Below are 18,790 nucleotides of genomic sequence, written 5' to 3' on the forward strand. Positions count from 1 at the left end.
AAGGCTTTAGATCGGTGTTTCATTAACAAGCTTGATTTTTTTTAAGATTAGAAAGCATAAATGCAGTGGTTCTAAGGATGTGACTTCCTTAGGTCTGCATAATGCTTATAGGTTTTAAAAAAAGAATTATCTGTCTGCAACTATCATTTCTCAGTTCTGAAGACTGTCAGTTCTCACTGGGCAGGCACAAAAACAGAAATGTCTTTTACTATAAAGATGTTTTCCCTTTATCTGCCACATTTCCAGTTATCAAAAATAAAATCACATCTAGACTCCAAGTGTTCAATATTATTTATCAAAATAAATTTATTAAAAGTATTCAAAGACCACTTCAAAGTGTAGCTGCCTTCAAGACAGATTTTTGGCACTCATAACGGACACTGCAAGTTTTCAACACCATAGCACTCGTTCTATTTCACACATCGTTTTTAACAATGCAAACACAGATCATTTCAGTTTTAGCATTACATGAGACAACAGTACTGATGATCTGTGGTCATAAGAATTTCAATACCCTTGCACATAGTAAACACTTTACTGTTATTGAGTCCTAAACTACAACTACTATGTGGTAACATGGATCAATTTAGGGAAAGATGTACAACCAGCTACCTAAGGCCACATAATCCCAGATCTATTGATTTTAAATGCTTTTGGACCAACAGTATTACATTGTCTCTTTCATCATCTTACATTCCTGCTTTTCAGAGTGAGACATCACGTTCAGACCACCTATTCCCTTCTTGCGTTCTGTACGCAGTGAGGGAAGCTGTTCTGATACCAGCTTCTCCTAGTCAGTTACTGGCTTCCTGATTCACTACCCAACTTTGAATCAATAGTTCTGAGTGATGTTTCCTGAACATCCAGGCTGAATTCAAGGTCAGTCTTTATGGCAGGTCACAGTCTTTCCCCTCAGGAAAAAGAATGAAATGTCCTCCATTTCTGGGCTCCCTTTTACATTTCATGTAGCATGAGGCTCTGTGGTGATTTGTGGCTTTTTACACAAGTCCTGGTAGAATTCTGACTCCAAGAAACGGGGATAAGAGTTGTTCTCCATCAAGCTGTATACCCTTTTCTGGGCAGTTGTAAAGCAGCCACTTGTAGCTTCTTGTATATTCTGGGCAATCAGAGTTTTGGTTTGAAAATCTATGTTTATCTGAAATAAAACAAAAAAGTTGTTTATTTGGTATTCAGAGTTAAAGATTAAAATTAGGTATTTGAAAACAAAAAATAAAAATTATAACGTGTGATTAGCTTTACTAGCTAAGTCACGGGAGAACTTTAACATAACTGAGAGCTACAACGTGGAGGGACTTTTTACCCCTCCTTCTAGCCCCGCTTTGTCCTTGATCATTTTGTTTCACTTTTGTGCTAAAAATGTCCAGATTGTGCTGCAATTAGGAACTTGTTTCCTTACCTCTTTTGGAGCTTCCTTTTCTATGAAGTCAGTATATATTTTCCTTGCTTTTGAGGACAGCTTTTGGGGTGATTTGGTTTTTTTGAAGTCTTCACAGGCCAGCCAGAATTCAATATTTTCTTCACAGAATTCCGACTTTAAAAAAGCCCTGAATGCAGCAAGACCATCTGAAGGGGGGAGAAAAGAAAGCATGCAGAATGTGAAGGACTGAGAGACCAAATGATTCTTTATGTTTCTCCTATCCCTCACATTTTAATTATTTCTAAATGAATTTTCTAGATTTCACTCAAACCTGTTAATTCTCAAAATTTAGCTTTTTAAAGACTAAGATACCAGTAGGCAAAAGGCTTATGTTGGCACTCTGCTGCAAAAATATAAGTACTTTGCTGTCAATGCAAAGTAAATATTTATAGGGGAGCCATAAATTCTCTGGGAACTAAGCCTCTTGAAAACATTGTATGCAATGGAAAAACTGACTCAACCTTAACTATAAGCAACTGCCACTTTAATTTGTTTAGGCTGATTTTCTTCCCCACCTGGAGAGAATATACGCATTTATTTGTTAAACTCTGGAAAATAAAGGAGAGAAAAACAGGCTTTATCCTATAGTGACTGCAGTCTAATCCCCCTCAGGTAAGCTGCTCTTTTGTTAGGTGGACGCAGCCTTTCCAGGCTTTTGCTATGTTAGCAATGGCTCAAGTTCAAGAGTTAACTTACATTTGCTGGCTAGCAGCTCGTCAAATGCTTCTGACCACAGCTGTGCTTCCTCAGGAGAAGGCCTGCAAGAGAGGTTCTGCTTGTTAGCTTATGCACATCCCCTTTTCAGTTCAGCAGCTAACTATTGATATTTGCAAGCAAAGGATTCTCAACTTACTTGATGAAAGCTTGCTGTTTGCTTTTTTTGCCGGTTTTGGGCTTTCCAGGAGTAGAGGAATTTTGCAAGAAGTAGCTCAAACGGGTCTTCCAATCTTTTAAACTAAAACAAAAAATTAAAAAGATAATTACTAAGTAGCAACACTTGAATATGCTACTGCAGCTGAACGCATTTTTACCAAATAAAGTCACCCAGTAACTAGAAACAAACCGCATAAGGCAAAGCAAGAACTCTTCAAATAACAGTCTTATCCACCTAACATTTAAACCTCATGTACTGAGCAGTTTCATCCATTAATCTGATCGTATCTACTAGTTTTACAATTAAGGGCAGGGCTACCTAGAATCACTAGGGTATTTTAAAGAATTGTTAATGAATTTAGTTCAAAAGGCAGATACTATTTCTGGCTCACAAAGGGCATCAGTTTGTTTGCAAGGTTAATTACAATTTCGAGACGTTTTGCACTTTAATGAAAAGGACAGACATGGAACTGTCTGGAGCCGACCCACGCTTCTCTCTTTAGAGCAGGAGGTTCTGGACCACACCAGAGACTGTACAAAGAGGTGGGTGATTGATTCCCCTGCGCTCTTCCTTCTCCACCTACAACAATTCTTTTAAGCAGACGCTGCGTAACAATTATTTGTTCCACATTCGGACTGGGTGAGATCTGCTCTATAATTAAAAAACAAAAATGGATTTTAAACGAGTATATTCAGAACTAGCAAGAGTATCTCCTTCCAGTAGCTGTGTAAACTGATGAGAACTCATCATGCAACGTATGAATGCGGGGGACGCGCTTCAGCCGCAGGATTCTGATGTCATTTTGAATGCAGGAGGACAAAAAGCGACCCGCAATTTCTTAGCGCATCAACCACCGCCCTCATATCAACTGTCTCCCTCGGTTCCTAAACTCTACCCGAGCATCACCCAGATTTAACCTTACTTAACAAATTGACCTTTTCGAATTTTTTTTTTTTTTTCCCTGCAGAGACTCAGGCTAGTTTCCTAACGTCAAAGGCGAGCCCGAAAGTATCGCGTTTGCAGCTCGCAGTGTGGGGCAGGGGGTGGCGGGAGAGGGAAGAAAGCCATACTCACAGGGTCCGTTTCATCTTTTCCCGCTTCTCCTCGCTCTTGTGGCCGCTGCCTGCGCTCTTGTCCATGGGTCTGCAGTCGTGTTGAACAGCCAAGAACATAGCACTTTGCATTATCGTCCTCCCGCTAGGGCCCCGGCTGTTTGCGGCTGGGCGTGCGTCGCAGCATTTATAACAGGCCTCGGCTTGGGGGCGGGGCCTCGCGGCTCCGGCCCCGCCTCAAGAGGACTCGGATTGGTCGGCTGCAGAAGGGCACGGGGATGGGGGTCAGCGCCCGCCGGCGGCAGTGACGGTTGCTGCCGAAGGGTCTCGAAACCGGGGCGCTGCTGACGTATGCGGCCCTGGCGTCTTGCGCACTCGGGCCACATAGCAGCGGCTAGCAGTGGCAGGTGTGGGAGCAGACGGAGAGTCTTCAGTGTGGGCCGCTGCGCACGACCTTTTGCTGAAGCGTGGCGGCCGGGCGGGCTCGAGGGCTTTGCGACGGAGGGAGGGAGCCGAAGTTGGCTGCGGCCCGGCGGGGGCACCGGCGCTCCCTTACCCACCGTGACGGGCTCCCCAGCCGGAGGCCAGAGCGGCGATTCCCTGGCCGGAGGAGGTCGCCCGCCACGAGGCCGGAGTGCAGTGGCCTGATTTCGAATGAAGAGTGGGATTTTTCTTCCTTTTTTGAGCGCGTTCCCTGACCCCACGCCTCATTTCTTGTTTGCTGTCCTGCCGTAGGACTCATTCGACACCCCCTGGTCTATGAACTGAGGCAACGGGGAGACCCTCGCCCGTTTCTCTCTGCCACTTAAGGAAGGAGTAACCTGAAACGTTGATTGCCCAGGGGCAGGGTGGGACCTGCTCTACAGCTTGCTGGGGCGTCTTGGAACACTTTGAGAATTAACATTAGGGATTGAACAAGAGAAAGTGAATTTATCAGAAGACAGTGCTTTAATTGGGTTTGCATTTTTGATCACTACTAGGCACGTGGCTGGGTCTGTCTATAGGGTCATTGCTCAGGAGCCCTTGGTCACATCTCCTGCCAAAATAGAAATCACAGGTTTCCTTATGGTGGGAGAGAAAGCTGGAGACACAGGGATTTCATAGCTGTAATGCACCAGAATCAGTGAGTTCAAGGAGTCAGGATTTCCTCATGAGTCATTCTTGTTGAGTTAGGATTTACCAGAACATTTAATAACTGGCAAAAAGTAGGGGAGAGGAGGAGTTAACAGTTTCCTTGATTAAGTTTTATTTGTTAATTCTTCAAGTATCTTTACTCCTGAAGGTTTTAAAACGACTTGATTGGTAAAGACAAATAGATTACCTCAACCACAAAATGAGCTGATTTCGGATAATATTACCAGAACTAGCCAGTGAATGTTTAAGCGGCTTTGCAACCAAGCTGCAGATATTTTCTCTACTTGGTATTCGACTTCTTCAAAGAAAATTGGAAATAGTTAATATATTCTTACGGTGAGCTGCCAGTAGTTGGGGCTCCAAATTTGACTTGGAGGGCAAAACCTGCAGTTATTATTTAAGACAAGAGTTGTGGACTTTATTGTGGAAAGGAAAATCGTGTAGATTTCAGTAATAGATACTTTGAAACATGCTTGTTAACTCTAGGAATGCCATTTTTTCTTAAGCATATGCTCTTCCTCTCCTATACTTTGCATAATATTCCTACATCTATTTTCACTTTCTGATGACTCAATACGTATTTATCAGCTACCTGTAATACGCACACTTGTTTTTTCTCACCAATGTAAACCTCAATATATTTTATATTTAGAACCTTAGATGTTAGAATTTACTCATAGACAGTTAAATTCGCTGGTAGGCCAGGAGTTCTGAAAAAGAGGCAGCAGAGAGAGAGAGAGCTGGACTTCTGTCAAGAGACCCAGTTACAGCCTGGGCTTACCCAGTAAATGCTAAGTAACTGTTGAGACACTAGCTTCACACCTCTTTGAGTCCCAGTTTCTCATCTGTAATAAGAGTAACATGTATTTTCTTGCCAGCCTCATAGGATATTATGTGACTCTTACATGAAAGGTCTTTACTAAGCTCTAAAGTACTGTACGGAAGTTTATTACTGATTTGCATATGTGTGGAAAATGGAAATGTTCAAACCATAGCTGTTCAAGATGGAAAAATCATACGAGGATTAACTCAGAGGTAATTAGGTTATAAATGTGTAGGTAATATTAAATATCAAGATGTTTCAATTTGTAGGTACACAAATACACAAGATACCCAAATTTGTAGATCAAGCTCGTTATAGATATTTAATAAATGCTCACTGGATAATAAATCAGAAAAATAAGGAAACTGATTAACAGACTTTTCAGGTTGGGTATTGTGGTTCATGCTGGAAATCCCAGCACTTTGGGAGGCTGAGGCAGGTGGAAGGCTTGAGCTCAGAAGTTCGAGGCTCAAGCATTCAAGTTACAGTGAGCTATGACTGTGCCATTGCACTCCAACCTGAGTGATAGAGTGAGACCCTGTATCTTAATAATAATAATTAATTACACTTTTCAGATATCTCCAAGCCAAGGAAGTTGAATCATCTCAATATATTAATGAAAATGAATATACATATACCTGTGTAAGTAACTGGTTTAAATATAGATTATTCTTGATGGTTTTGTGTTTAATATAATTCTTTGCTTTTTTCATAAACCCTTCCAGATCGGTGACTGATGTTAGGTGGCAGAAAATTAATTTTTCTCTGAAAATTATGTGGTTGGTTAATAAATCTGGATATAAATCAACTTGTAACTTTTGTATCTATGTGTAATTTTAAGAGTTAAGGCAGTACCTGCTATAGAAACCTTTTCCTCAAAAACTTGTCATGTTAATGTCTTTTAAAAGACAGGCCAATATATGTATATTTACATATACATGTAATATATGTAACATGAATATATACATCTTATATATTTCATGCATATATGTAATATGTATTACATGTATATTTACATATGCATTACGTATATTTACGTATATATATGTAAAACAAAAGCTGGAATCTTTGATGACTTCCCTTTTTGTTGTTGCAACTGGCTTTTAGGTAAACAGAATTGCTCCACATAAAGATGACACATATTTTCCATCCTGTGGTAGAGGAAGAAACAATGCAGTGGGTTTTAAAAGTTGCACAGCAAAACCGCAGTTTGAGAGTGGCTGATAACCTAACCATACATTTTCTGTGTTGAACCTACCATGCCCTCTACTGGAGAGATTGATTGAACAATTAGTGGTGGAGGTTTTCCAGATAATTTATGAACTTTCTATATTTTTAAAAAAATTTATAGAGGAAGGCAAAGAAAAAATACAAATTGCTTGCATAATGTATCTTAGATTCTTGTATTATATATCTTGTGTGTCTTAAATTATGAAGAGTAAAAATTTCCCGTCATACTTCTCCCTTCTGCTCCCACTCTATGCTAACCATTATTAATAAAAGTTATTAATTCCTATTCCTATTAACTAAAAATATTTATATAAAATAATTTGCCTACTTAAGCTTTAGAAATGTGGAAGCCATTGGATGCTGTGGCTCACACCTGTAATCACAGCAGTTTGAAGGCCAAGGAAGGAGGCTTGCTTGAGCCCAGGAGTTCAAGACCAGCTTGGGCAGCATAGCTAGACCCTGTCTGTATAAAAATATATTAAAAAAAATTACCTACGCATGGTGGTATGCACCTGTAGCCCCGTCTACTCAGGCGGTTGAGGTGGGAGGATTGCTTGAGCCCAGGGACTTTGAGGCTACAGTGAGCCATGATGGTGCCACTGCCCTCTAGCCTGGGTGACAGAGGGAGACCCTGCCTCTTAAAAAAAAATAATAATAAATAAATAAATAAATTAAGAAAAGTAGGAAATTTAGGAACCAAGATACTTGCTTTTAAAAACACAAAAGTATCATTCTGTGTATTATTCTGTGCTTTGCTTTTTTCAGTTAGTAAGATAATTTAGTTTCCAAATTTCTAAGAGCTGTAAACCTATCATTTACCTTATGAAATGTTAAATAGGTGGGTTAGTTAAAAAAAAAAAAGGAAAAAATCAGGAAGTTAAATGCTATGTGGTCATGAGTAATTGGAAAAAAGGAAAACTTTTATTACCCTAGTTGCTGAATATATTTAAAGAAGTATAATGCCTGTCTTTTAAAATTTTTTTTGTCCTATTTAACGTTAGTTGGTGAAATATTCTTTTAACAGAATGAAAATATGACCTCATGAGATTTTGTGCTATACTCCTTAACCCCTAATATGATCTGAGATTTAAAAATTATGATTAATTTTTGAGAATATAATTTTCATACCTAGAAGCTGAGAGAAAATGAGTGTTTTTGTCAGAAATGAATCACGGGTTAAACCTAATACTTGACATGTATTATAGCTAAGTTAATAATTTTACCAATCCTTGTATTGATACATTCCAGTTAGTGTAATTCCATGGTTCTGTCTTAAATTTATACCAAGTATATACCAAGTATATGATATGGAGTATGTCATACTTCCAATGCAGGTAGGTCCTGCTTGAATTTAACAGCCCCCTTTTTACAAAAACATCTAGATGCCCTTCGTAAAGCAACAACAGGAGCATCATGAAGTTTGTTTTTTTTTTTCCTAAAAAAATACTAACGTATATTGAAAATACCTTGGATAGATTGTTGTAGCTATTAGGTCTGTAAGGTAAAGGACTGTAAGTATGAGGTCTGAGTAAGGGAATTGTTGTGTGTTCCTGCTGCTACACTCTTTTTGTGCATGGAATACCAGGGGAGAATAGGGGATATAAATACTTTCTTATAAAATAGGTTACATAGTTGGCATATTGTCTATGAGTTAAAGCTAGGAATTTCTTTTTTGGTGTTTCTTTTGACTGAGATTTTAATTTCTGTCCCTGGAATTTTGCCAAACCATTGGAGTGTCAAGTGTCCTATTGACGACTTTTTTGAAATTTGGGGATATTAAGTTAACCAAATACAAAATTTTAAATATCTATATGATAATAGTCACAAAGTCTTTTTTAAAAAGTCTGAAGAAAGCCATTTTTCATCTAGTAAATAAGGAATCTGTTTACATTAGTATTTCTTTTTCAGTATACTGATGACTATTCCTATGTAGAGAGCATTAATCCATTTTAGACATTGGTTTTCACAGGTTTTTATTCATGGACTACTTCCTAATAACCTAAAACCTTGTGGATTCCGCTCCCAAACACATTTTTGAAACAAAAATTCCAAAATCTCAACAGAATTAATTAGAAAAAATACAATGCTTTTAAGAGATGTCTGTAGGCCTTGACACAATTGCCATGTGGCACTAGTCCCCTCAAAAGTTCCCAGTTTCAAAAGACAGAATAATTTTGCAGTTCTTTTCATGAAGTACCCTTAGGAGAGTGGGATGGCTGGAGGGGTTGTCCATAATTGGGATACTTGCTTTTTGTTCCTAGTTTCTGCCCTAATTTACTTAGAACTCAGGCATATTGTTTAGCTTTCTTATGCTTAAGCTACTGATCTTTCAGGCACAAGTAGTTATAGCACTCTTCCTTTGTAGGAATTTAAAATAAAACAATACTGGAAATGTCGTGGACAGCTTGGTAGATGACAGCACATAGTTCTCAGGACTGGCCTTGAGCTAAACTTTGTAGTAGGACTAGTTTCTTCTAGGTGACTCTTTTGTCCGTTTTTCTGTCTTGCTCCTATGCAGGACCCTCATTCTTTTTGGGGGATCTGTTTGTTTATGAAGTGTCCTGGTGGTCTTCTTGGGCCCTTCCAAATGCTCCTTTGGGCACATCAGCGATGTAAAGTTACTTTTTAATTTAAAGAGTATTTTTGTAGAGCAGATTACAGCACATTTGAGAGGAAGGTACAGAGGTAGCGCATATGTCTTCTGCTCCCATACATACATAACCTCCCCATTACTAATATCCGACAGTTGATAAACTTATATTGACACATCATTACCACCCAGAGTCCATAGTTGACATTAGGGTTTGTTCTTGGTGTTGTACGTTCTGTGGGTTTAGACACAGTTATAATGACATGTATCCACCATTATAACATCATAGTATTTTCACTCTGCCCTAAAAATTCTCTGTGCTCTGCCCATTCCTCCCTCCTTCCCCCATAACCCTATAAGCCCTAGCAACCACCAATTTTCTGTTTTCTGTCTCCATAGTTTTGCCTTTTCCAGACTGTTATAGTTGGAATCATACAATATGTAGCTTTTCAGATTGGCTTCTTTCATTTAGTAATATGCATTTATGTTTCCTCCATGTCTTTTCAGGGCTTAATAGCTCATTTCTTTTTAGTGCTGAATAATATTCCATTGTCTAGATGTACCACAGTTTATCCACTCACCTGCTGAAGGACATCTTGGTTGCTTCCAAGTTTTGACAAATATGAATAATGCTGATATAAACATTCACGTGCAGGTTTTTGTGTGGGCGCAAGTTTTCAACTCCTTTGGGCAGATATTAAAGGGCATAATTGCTCAATCATAAGGTAAGAGTATGATTAGTTTCATGAGAAACCACCAACCACTTCCAAAGTGACTGTACCATGTTGCATTCCCACCAGCAACAAATGGGAATTCCTGTTGCTGCATATCATTTTTGGCATTTGCTGTAGTTCTGGATTTTGGCCATTTTAACAGGCATGTATTGGTATCTCACTGTTGTTTCATTTTGCATTTCTCTAATGACATATGATGTAGAGTATCTTTTCACATGCTTATTTGCCATATGTATTATCTTGGGTGAGATGTCTGGTATGTTCTTTGGCCCATTTTTTAGTTGAATTGTTTGTTTTCTTATTGTTGAGTTTTAAGAATTCTTTGTATGTTTTGGATTAGAGGTTTTTTAAAACCAGATATCCCCTTTGCAGGTATTTTGTCCCAATCTGTGGCTTCTCTTTCCACTACACTGACGTTGTCTTTTGCAGAGCAGAGATTTTTTTTTTTTTTAAATTTTAATGAAGTCCAGTTTATCAATTCTTTCTTTCATGGATTGGATCTTGATGTGATATTCATTTTCATGTCCAAGGTCATCTAGATTTTCTCCTTGGAGATTCTCTTCTAGGAATTTATAGTTTTGCATTTTACATTTAGGTTGGTGATCCATTTTGAGTTATTTTTCTGAATGAAGTTACTTTCCCAAATATTTATGTTCTTCCTCAAAAGTGTTTTGGAAATGTACAGCTCTTTACATGTTAATCTTTTAATCTTTTTTTGCAGGCTTCTTCACTATCTTTACAGAGTGAATCATCCCCACGTTAGCTATTTGGTGAAAACATTTCTTTTTCTCAGTGCACTGTAGGAAGGACTTAAAGTTGCCACTGGAGCTTTTGTCTCTCCCTCTCTGACTGCATTTCCCCCCATTTCTGATTGTAGTGAAGATTTCTCACTTGGAGACTTATAATTTTTCAGTGTGTCAACTATTTTATCTCCTTCAGTTAATTTACAGTGAACATCTGGTTAAGAGTTTCTAAAATAAATTTGAAAACAAGCCCAGCTGAAGCCAGGATAGCCACTTGGCCTAGCCCAGCCTACATGAGCTGTATTTAACTACACAACATTAGTCATATTTTTTCGGAATTCTTTTGGATTTATTTTTACAAGTACCCATACTCTGATGCATCCATTATATCTAATTTCAGGATTCCACTGTTCATGTTTTCTTTTTCATCAACAGCGGCCTGATCTGTCATCTTTAGCAAATGGTGGATCTGACTTTATCATTTAAAACTTATTCCATATGCACTACTTTTTTTAAACTTTATTTTCCTGATTAATAAGTTTGCTTATCTTTCTATCCACTCTTTAGCTTCTTTTTTTCCCCACTGTTTAATACAAAACATCTTATTATAAAAACAAATGATCAATATTTTATTAATTTCATTTTCTTAAGAAAATCCAGAAAAGGGATCACTTCATATTTCTATAATAGTACAACATTGCATATTAGAAAAACTGTTTTGAACACAGCTGAACTTTCAGATAAATTGACCTTCACTTGATTTGCAGGATTCAACATTTCTCAGATGTTAATACAGGGTCAAAAGTGGCAGATAGAACTTTTCAAATTGCTTATGTTTGTTCCAGCTGGTTGCACTGATGAACCCACAGGCTGTATTCATCACTGCTTGCATCTGTGTTCTTCAGAGCCACTAAGCGTTTTTCCACCCCCAGACCATCATCATAACACACCATCCAGATGATTAAATATAGAACATGCCTATACAAAATATCATACTGATCTGATGTTGATCCTTGTATTATATTTGGAAACTCCCATTATAAATTTTTCCTCCAGAGGAACAAGAGGCAACTTTTCATCTTGCTGGGCAACATCTATATAATTTATCAGGTCTAGTGGCCCTTCAAGATATCTTCTCTCAGAGAGTTTCAGTGTCTTAATGGCACCAACATATTTTATTTGAAATTTCTGCACACGTGTTTGAATTATTGTTGCTTTATTCTGAGCTCTTGGTGGAATCTGTATTGAGGCTGGCCACAGGGCTGGACTATGAAAGGCCCCCAAGGCTAGAATCTACAGACTTGCTCTTAGTACTGATTTCACCACTTTGGGAACTGCTACTACTGTGTCTTTTCTTTCTTTTTTTTTTTCCTTTCCAAAACATTTTTCACCATAGCTTCATCTAGAGAATATCACCATAGAATCAAATGTTATTTTATTATCTTCAAAGGTTCTAAAGACAGGTCTGCACAGATAGCTTCCTTTCATTCTAACATAGTTCTTTTTATGGAAACAATGTACGTCAACGCCAAGCATAGGCAGAGGGCCGCCTATGCTTCTGTTAGAGACAGAGCACTCCAAACCTCCTTAGTTTCTTGCGAAGGCAGTTTTATACTTCTCATAATGTAGGAATTTTCATCAGAAGCATCTCTTCAGTGCTGTCTGAAGTTGTTCTTCAGTCTTCTGATATATTTTGAAGGCTGTTTGCTTGTAGCTACTTGAAATTGAATGTGTCTTTAATGCATTGTCTATTATTTTGCTTGATAAATCTTCTGGATATTTCTTGTAATGTCAGGTTCAACTTGTTCTAAATGTTCAGGTCACTCTTTGCTAAGTCCTTTTCTAAAAGAATGTATTCTAAGTCCAAGCAAAGAGTTGGAGGTTTTCAGCTCTTTTTTAATGCCTTCCAGTTTTTCCATTTCCGATAGTTTGTTTTTGAGCGTGGATTCCATTAAAGTTAATTCAAGGCCTTCACATTATTTTTAAATAAGGTTAAATGTGTAAAAAATTTGAAAGTCTTTCCTCTAGAAGAACAGAAACATCAGAGGCTAGTTCTTTGTCTTTACTTGCATAAGATAGGCCTTTAATTATTAAAAATCTGATCATGACTATAAGTAACACCATTTTCCACAGCAATGCATGGGTATCAGGATCTGGTTGAAAGTCCTCTGGCAGGGCTGCCACTGACTGGCACACTGTCCCCTAGAACCACTGCAACACTGAGCATCACGGCTATGAACAGACCCTCTGTGATCCCCTAGGCTGTTGTGAGGCACTTCAGTTCTTCAGGTCTCATGGACCATCATAGAACACCAGAGAGTATTCTGCCTGGAACCAAATCAGTGCCTGGTAGATTTCAGTGGAGGTGAGAGAGAAAGAATAAATACAGTAAATTACTGGCTAATTCTTCTCCTTCTATTTTTTTTTTTTTTTTTTTAGGGACAGGGTCTTGCTATGTTGCCCAGGCTGGAGTGCAATGGCTATTCCCAAGTACCATCATAGCATACTACAACCTCAAACTGGGCTCAAACAATCCTCCCACCTCAGCCTCCTGAGTAACTAGGAGGAGGTTTGCTCCTCTGCACCTGGCTTCTCTTTCTCTTAAATAAACTTCTTTTTGTGGCCCTATATCTTTTAGCCACAGAGCACCAAAAACTTGTTGTTCTCAGAGCCGCTTCATGTCTGGCTGGCCTTGACTGTTCACAGAGAGGGCAGAACACAAGTGGGGAGAAGATTATGGAGGACCCTACAAAGGGTTTCAACTTACTTCACCAATTATGCCTTTAAAAACAAAGGAGGAAATGGCCGGGTGCGGTGGCTCATGCCTGTAATCCCAACACTTTGGGAGGCCAAGGCAGGCGGATCATCTGAGGTCAAGAGTTTTGAGACCAGCCTGGCCAACATGGTCAAACCCCATCTCTACTAAAAATAAAAAATTAGCTGGGTATGGTGGCATGCACCTGTAGACCCAGCTACTTGGGAGGCTGAGGCAGGAGAATTGTTTGAACATGGGAGGCAGAGGTTGCAGTGAGCCAAGATCGCACCACTGCACTCCAGCCTGGGCAATAGAGTGAGACACTGTCTCAAAAAAAAAAAAAAAAAAAGGAAAAAATAAGTTGGAATTTTAAAAAGTTTTCACACCTTAAGACTGTACTGTCTAATTATGAGCCAGGAAAACTCAATTTTCTCAAACTCTTTTTGCATGTGGTGAAATGTTTGATGATGCAGAAGCCCTTCAAGATATTTCTTTTCGGAATGATCATCGTTGAGGGTGTTAGATACTGATGCAGCTTTCCTCACAGGGGCTGATCCCTAGGCAGTGGGGGACCCAGGCTTTGTTCATCTGAATTTAACAACTCAGTCTTGGCCAGGCTTGGTAACTCACACCTGTAATCCCAGTACTTTGGAAGGCCAAGGTGGGAGGCTTGCTTGAGCCCAGGAGTTCTAGATCAGGCTGGGCAACATAGCGAGACCCTGTCTCTACAAAGAAACAAACAAACAAATGAAAATTAGCTGGGCACAGTGGTGTTTTCCTATGGTACTAGCTATTCTGAGGCTGAGGTGGAAGGATTGCTTGAGCCCAGGGGTTTGAGACCTCAGTGAACTATGATTGTGTCACTGCACTTTAGCCTGGGCAACAGAGTGAGACCCTGTCTCTAAAAATCACTTTATCAGGCCATTCTTGCATTGCTATAAATAATTACCTGAGACTAGGGTAATTTATAAGAGGTTTAACTGGCTCACGGTTCTGCAGGCCGTACAGGAAGCATAGCACTGCGACTGCTTATGGTGATGTCTTGGGAGCTTTTACTTATGGCAGAAGGCAAAGTGGGAGCTTGCACGTCACGTGGTCAAAGCAGGAACAAGAGGGAGAGGGAGGGAGGGGAGGTGCCACACATTTTTAAACGACTGGATCTTGTAAGAACTAAGTCACTATGGTGAGGACAGCACCAAGCCATGAGAGATCTGCCCCCATGATCGAAATACCTTCCACCAGGCCCTACCTCCAACACTGGGGATTATATTTCAGTAGGAGATTTGGAGGGCACATCCAAGCTATATCACACACACCATCTCATTGACAACAAATTGGTAGGAATTTTTAAAATTCCATTTATTTCTACCTTCTTTTTTTTTTTTTTTTCTTGGAGACAGCATCTGGCTCTGTCACCCAGGCTGGAGTGCAGTGGCACGTTCATGGCTCACTTCAGCCTCAACTTCCCATGGTCAGGTGATCCTCCCTCCTCAGCCTCCCGAGCAGCTGTGACCATAGGTGTAAGCCACCAAGCCTGGCTAAGTTTTTTGAGTTTTAGTAGAGACAAGGTCTTGCTATGTCACCTAGGCTAGTCTTGAACTCCTGAGCTCAAGGGCCCTCCTGCCTCAGTCTCCCAAAGTGCTGGTATTACAGATGTGAACCACTGTGCCCAGCTCTTCCTTCATTTTAAAAGGTGAAATTGGTGAAGTAAGTTGCAACCCTTTGTGGGGCCCACTGGTTTTGGCAGGGCCAGGCTGGGCTGGGCTGAATGGCTCTGCAGGTCTGGCTGAGCTCCCTCATGTGTGCTAAGGTCAGCTGATATGGGCAAGTGCAGCTCCAGCCTTGGCTCTGGCCCACATATTTCTTACCCTTGCCTTATAACCTGTGTTATAAGCCTGGTCTTTTCTGCCCATGGTAACGGCAGAGGCACCAGAGAGTCACTGGGGAGCAGTTATCCAATCTACATTTTCAAAAGTTTACTCTGACTGTGAGATGTCAAAATCTCATTTGATTGCCTTTTCATGAAGTCATGATCCTCAGGGAGCCTGTAGGTTTTCTGGAAGTAGGATATAGAATAGGAGCTGATATAGTCACCCATTTCTTCTGTTCATGTGGCTCACTTCACCAGCCACTGTCAAGAAAAGTTGGGATACTTGAGCTGAAAGAGATGAGATCACAATAAACACCAGCCCAGAGATGGCTACACATGTATTCTGAAATGACTGCACTCTGTTGACCAGGTTAGGAGAGACCTTCCACAGCACATACTGTCCTATGGGTAAAGCTACAACTTAGGTGCCCAAGATGCTGATGCAGCAAGGCCTAGTGCTAAGTAACTGCAGGATTCCAGGGAACTCTTCATAGCTATAGGCCTCAGTTTCTTCTTTAAAGAGGAGGAAATACGTGAATAGAATCCATATCCTGAATCAGTGGGGTTCAAGCTGGTGTGAATACTTCATCTTTGGAAGGGCTGAGATACTTTTTCTAGTATGTTTTATTTTATTTTTATTGATTGTAGAGTTTTCCTGACAGAATAAATCAACACTGATGTCGAGATAGCAAGGAATGATGGACCAAGTCTTTCCAAAACCTGTTACCTTGCCAAAAGGTGATAAGCCATTACTTCTTGTCCTGAAATACCAGCAGCAATTAAGAGCTCCAGAATTTCAGCCAACATGACATTTTGTTTTTTATTTTCTCATTTCCATATCTGAGGTGGACAGCTCCTGGCTGTCTTGCCTCTTGGGGAACACCATGATTCCTTCCTGGGCTGGCAGATGACTGATAAAACATAAAGAGTGTCTGGAGAAAGTTGTCTATGCTTTGTGAAGCCCCTTTTTAATTTATTTACTTTTTCTTATTTTTTCATTTTTTAATAACTTGTTTTTCCCACATACCTTCTATCCTTCTGATCCCCCCTTTTAAAAAAAAAAATATTTAGGGTTTCTTTTTGCCATGTAGCATATAAACAGACCTCCTTCATAGACTGCTCTTTGATTTGAAAGAGAGAAGCAGTCAAGAACACAGGTTCATGAAAATAAGGAAGTGTGTTTGTGAGTATATGTGTTTTGGGGGAGGGTAGAGAAGAGGATAAGTGATGATGGTTGTGAGAATTTAAAGGCTTAGCAGAGCTGTGAGTTTAAGGTGGTCAGGAAAATTTTCTCCATAGGTCTCTCATGTCTAAGCCAGGACATGTTTGTAGAAATATCAGATTTTCTTTCCATTTGGGAAGGGGTTGTCTCCCTTCAATCTTCCGTCTCCAAAAAAAAAAAAAAAAAAAAAAAAAAAAAGAAGGTAGAAATAAGTGGAATTTTTTAAATTCCTACAATTTGTTGTCAATGAGATGGTGTATGTGATAGTTTGGATGTGCCCTCCAAATCTCATGTTGAGATATAATCTTATTTGTCCCTCAACTGTTGAAGTTCCTTAGATGTCTTCTCTTTTTGTTCTGCAGATTTACTATCCATTCCCATAAATTCAGGTGTGATCTGTATACTGACAAATCCTTGTGCTGATCTCTGCTCATCTCACACCCTTACAGCTCACTGTCCTCACTTGATTCACTTAGACGACAAAAAGGCAGTTCAAAAGAAGAACCCCACAGCATTTAGCATTTCCTATCCTTGCCCCTAAATCTATTTTTTTGCCTTTATTCTCTATCTCAGTGAATGGTACCACACCTGAGACAAAACACGGGAGGGAAAGAGTAGTCACCTTTGAATCCTACCCTCTCCTAATCCCATATTGAATCTATCCTGCTTATTTCTGCCCGTTATACAAATTTAAAACTTTGTAAAAAAAGTTATATTTCTTTTTACAATTTTTTTTAAATTAAAAAAATATTTTTTGAGACAGAGTCTCCTTCTGTCACCCAGGCTGGAGTGCAGTGGCACAATCACTGCTCACTGCAGTCCTGGGCTCAAGCCATCCTCTCACCTTAGCCTGTGGAGTAGCTGGGACTTCAGGTGCATGCCACCACACCTGGCTAATTAAAAAAAAATTTTTTTTTAGAGATGGGGTCTCACTATGTTGTCCAGGCTGAATTTTACTCTTAAATATAAACTTCTTCTCTCTACTTCCATTTTCACTTTTCTAATTCTCTCCTTATCTGTCTTATGAATTGAAGCAAGACTTCTAATCTTCATATGTTTTTTTCTAAATTATGTATTTTTCAGTCAGGATGATTTTACTAAAACACTTATCTGATCATTGTTCCTTTTCTTCTTAAAACCACTAATGGCTTTTCATTGCCCTTAAGTTCTAAATTCCTTAATTTGAATTACAAAAGTCTTTATATCTGGCCCCTGAATGCCTTCCCAGCCTTATCTTTTAGTGCCTCTGCCTTGATCTCTATGCTATTATCCTATTAAATTGTTTTAGTTCCTTCTGCGTGCCATGCTTCCTGTTCCCCTGTCTTGGACCTTTTTCTTATTCATCCCATTCTTCATCTGACTAACTTCTGTATTATTCATACTCCTTCAGGTATTGCTTAAATAAACTTTCTCTCCTGGAGACTTTTCCTCCCTCCGCTAACACATCTGAGTGAGATGCCTCTCCTACATGTTCTCACAGCACCTATCAATTCTCACAGCACCTATCAATTCATTTACCGTAATGAATTGCAATTGCCTAGTGTCTTTTCAGTACCTCTGACTAGACTGTTAGTTATTGTGTCTATTTTTGTATGTTGGCACATACACAGAGGGTACTCAGCCATTGCTGAGGGAATGGATGGATGACAGTGTTACAAACTCAGTTCAGTTGCTCACTGCTTGCAGAGCCCAATTAACAAGAGGGAGGTCTGGTATAAAGAAAGTGACTTTTTATTCCAAAACTAGCTCAGGGAAGAATTACAGGCTTCCTGCCTTAAGGGTACTGCTTTGTCTTTGGAGCAGAAAGTGGGTGTCAGGCCTCTGAGCCCAAGCTAAGCCATCATATCCCCTGTGACCTGCACGTATCCATCCAGATGGCCTGAAGTAACTGAAGAATCACAAAAGAAGTGAGAATGACCTGTTCCTGCCTTAACTGATGACATTACCTTGTGAAATTTCTTCTCCTGGCTCATCCTGGCTTAAAAGCTCCCCCACTGAGGACCTTGTGACCCCCACCCCTGCCAGCCAGAGAACAACTCCCTTTAACTGTAATTCTCCACTACCTACCCAAATCCTATAAAATGGCCCCACCCCTATCTCCCTTCACTGACTTTCTTTTCAGACTCAGCCCACCTACACCCAGGTGATTAAAAAGCTTTACTGCTCACACAAAGCCTGCTTGGTGGTCTCTTCACATGGACACATGTGACAGTGGGTGCTTTTAAAGGGAGTCTATCATGAATGGCATACAGGAGTAGTAGTAAACAGGTGGGGACTCCATTGCCAGCTTGGTGCCTTATCTACTGGGCAGTCGAGTTGGTGTCT

At 39.8% G+C, this 18,790-nt stretch overlaps 1 protein-coding gene and 1 pseudogene across 1 annotated transcript; both read right to left on the minus strand.

Annotated features, from left to right (window-relative positions):
• Positions 1-281: 281 nt before the first annotated feature.
• Positions 282-3,565, minus strand: RGS2 (regulator of G protein signaling 2). Its single transcript, XM_055234521.1, has 5 exons — positions 3,387-3,565; positions 2,292-2,393; positions 2,135-2,196; positions 1,418-1,584; positions 282-1,156 (listed from the first exon to the last, which is right to left on the minus strand). Exons 1-5 carry the CDS (start codon positions 3,494-3,496, stop codon positions 962-964), a joined length of 636 nt encoding a protein of 211 aa, XP_055090496.1. The 5' UTR covers positions 3,497-3,565; the 3' UTR covers positions 282-961.
• Positions 3,566-11,388: 7,823 nt separating this feature from the next.
• On the minus strand, positions 11,389-12,002 carry LOC129458236 (integrin beta-1-binding protein 1-like; annotated as a pseudogene).
• Between the last annotated feature and the right edge of the window lie 6,788 nt (positions 12,003-18,790).

This window comes from Symphalangus syndactylus, chromosome 19, assembly GCF_028878055.3.
Source record: "Symphalangus syndactylus isolate Jambi chromosome 19, NHGRI_mSymSyn1-v2.1_pri, whole genome shotgun sequence".
Classification (NCBI taxonomy): Eukaryota; Metazoa; Chordata; class Mammalia; order Primates; family Hylobatidae; genus Symphalangus; species Symphalangus syndactylus.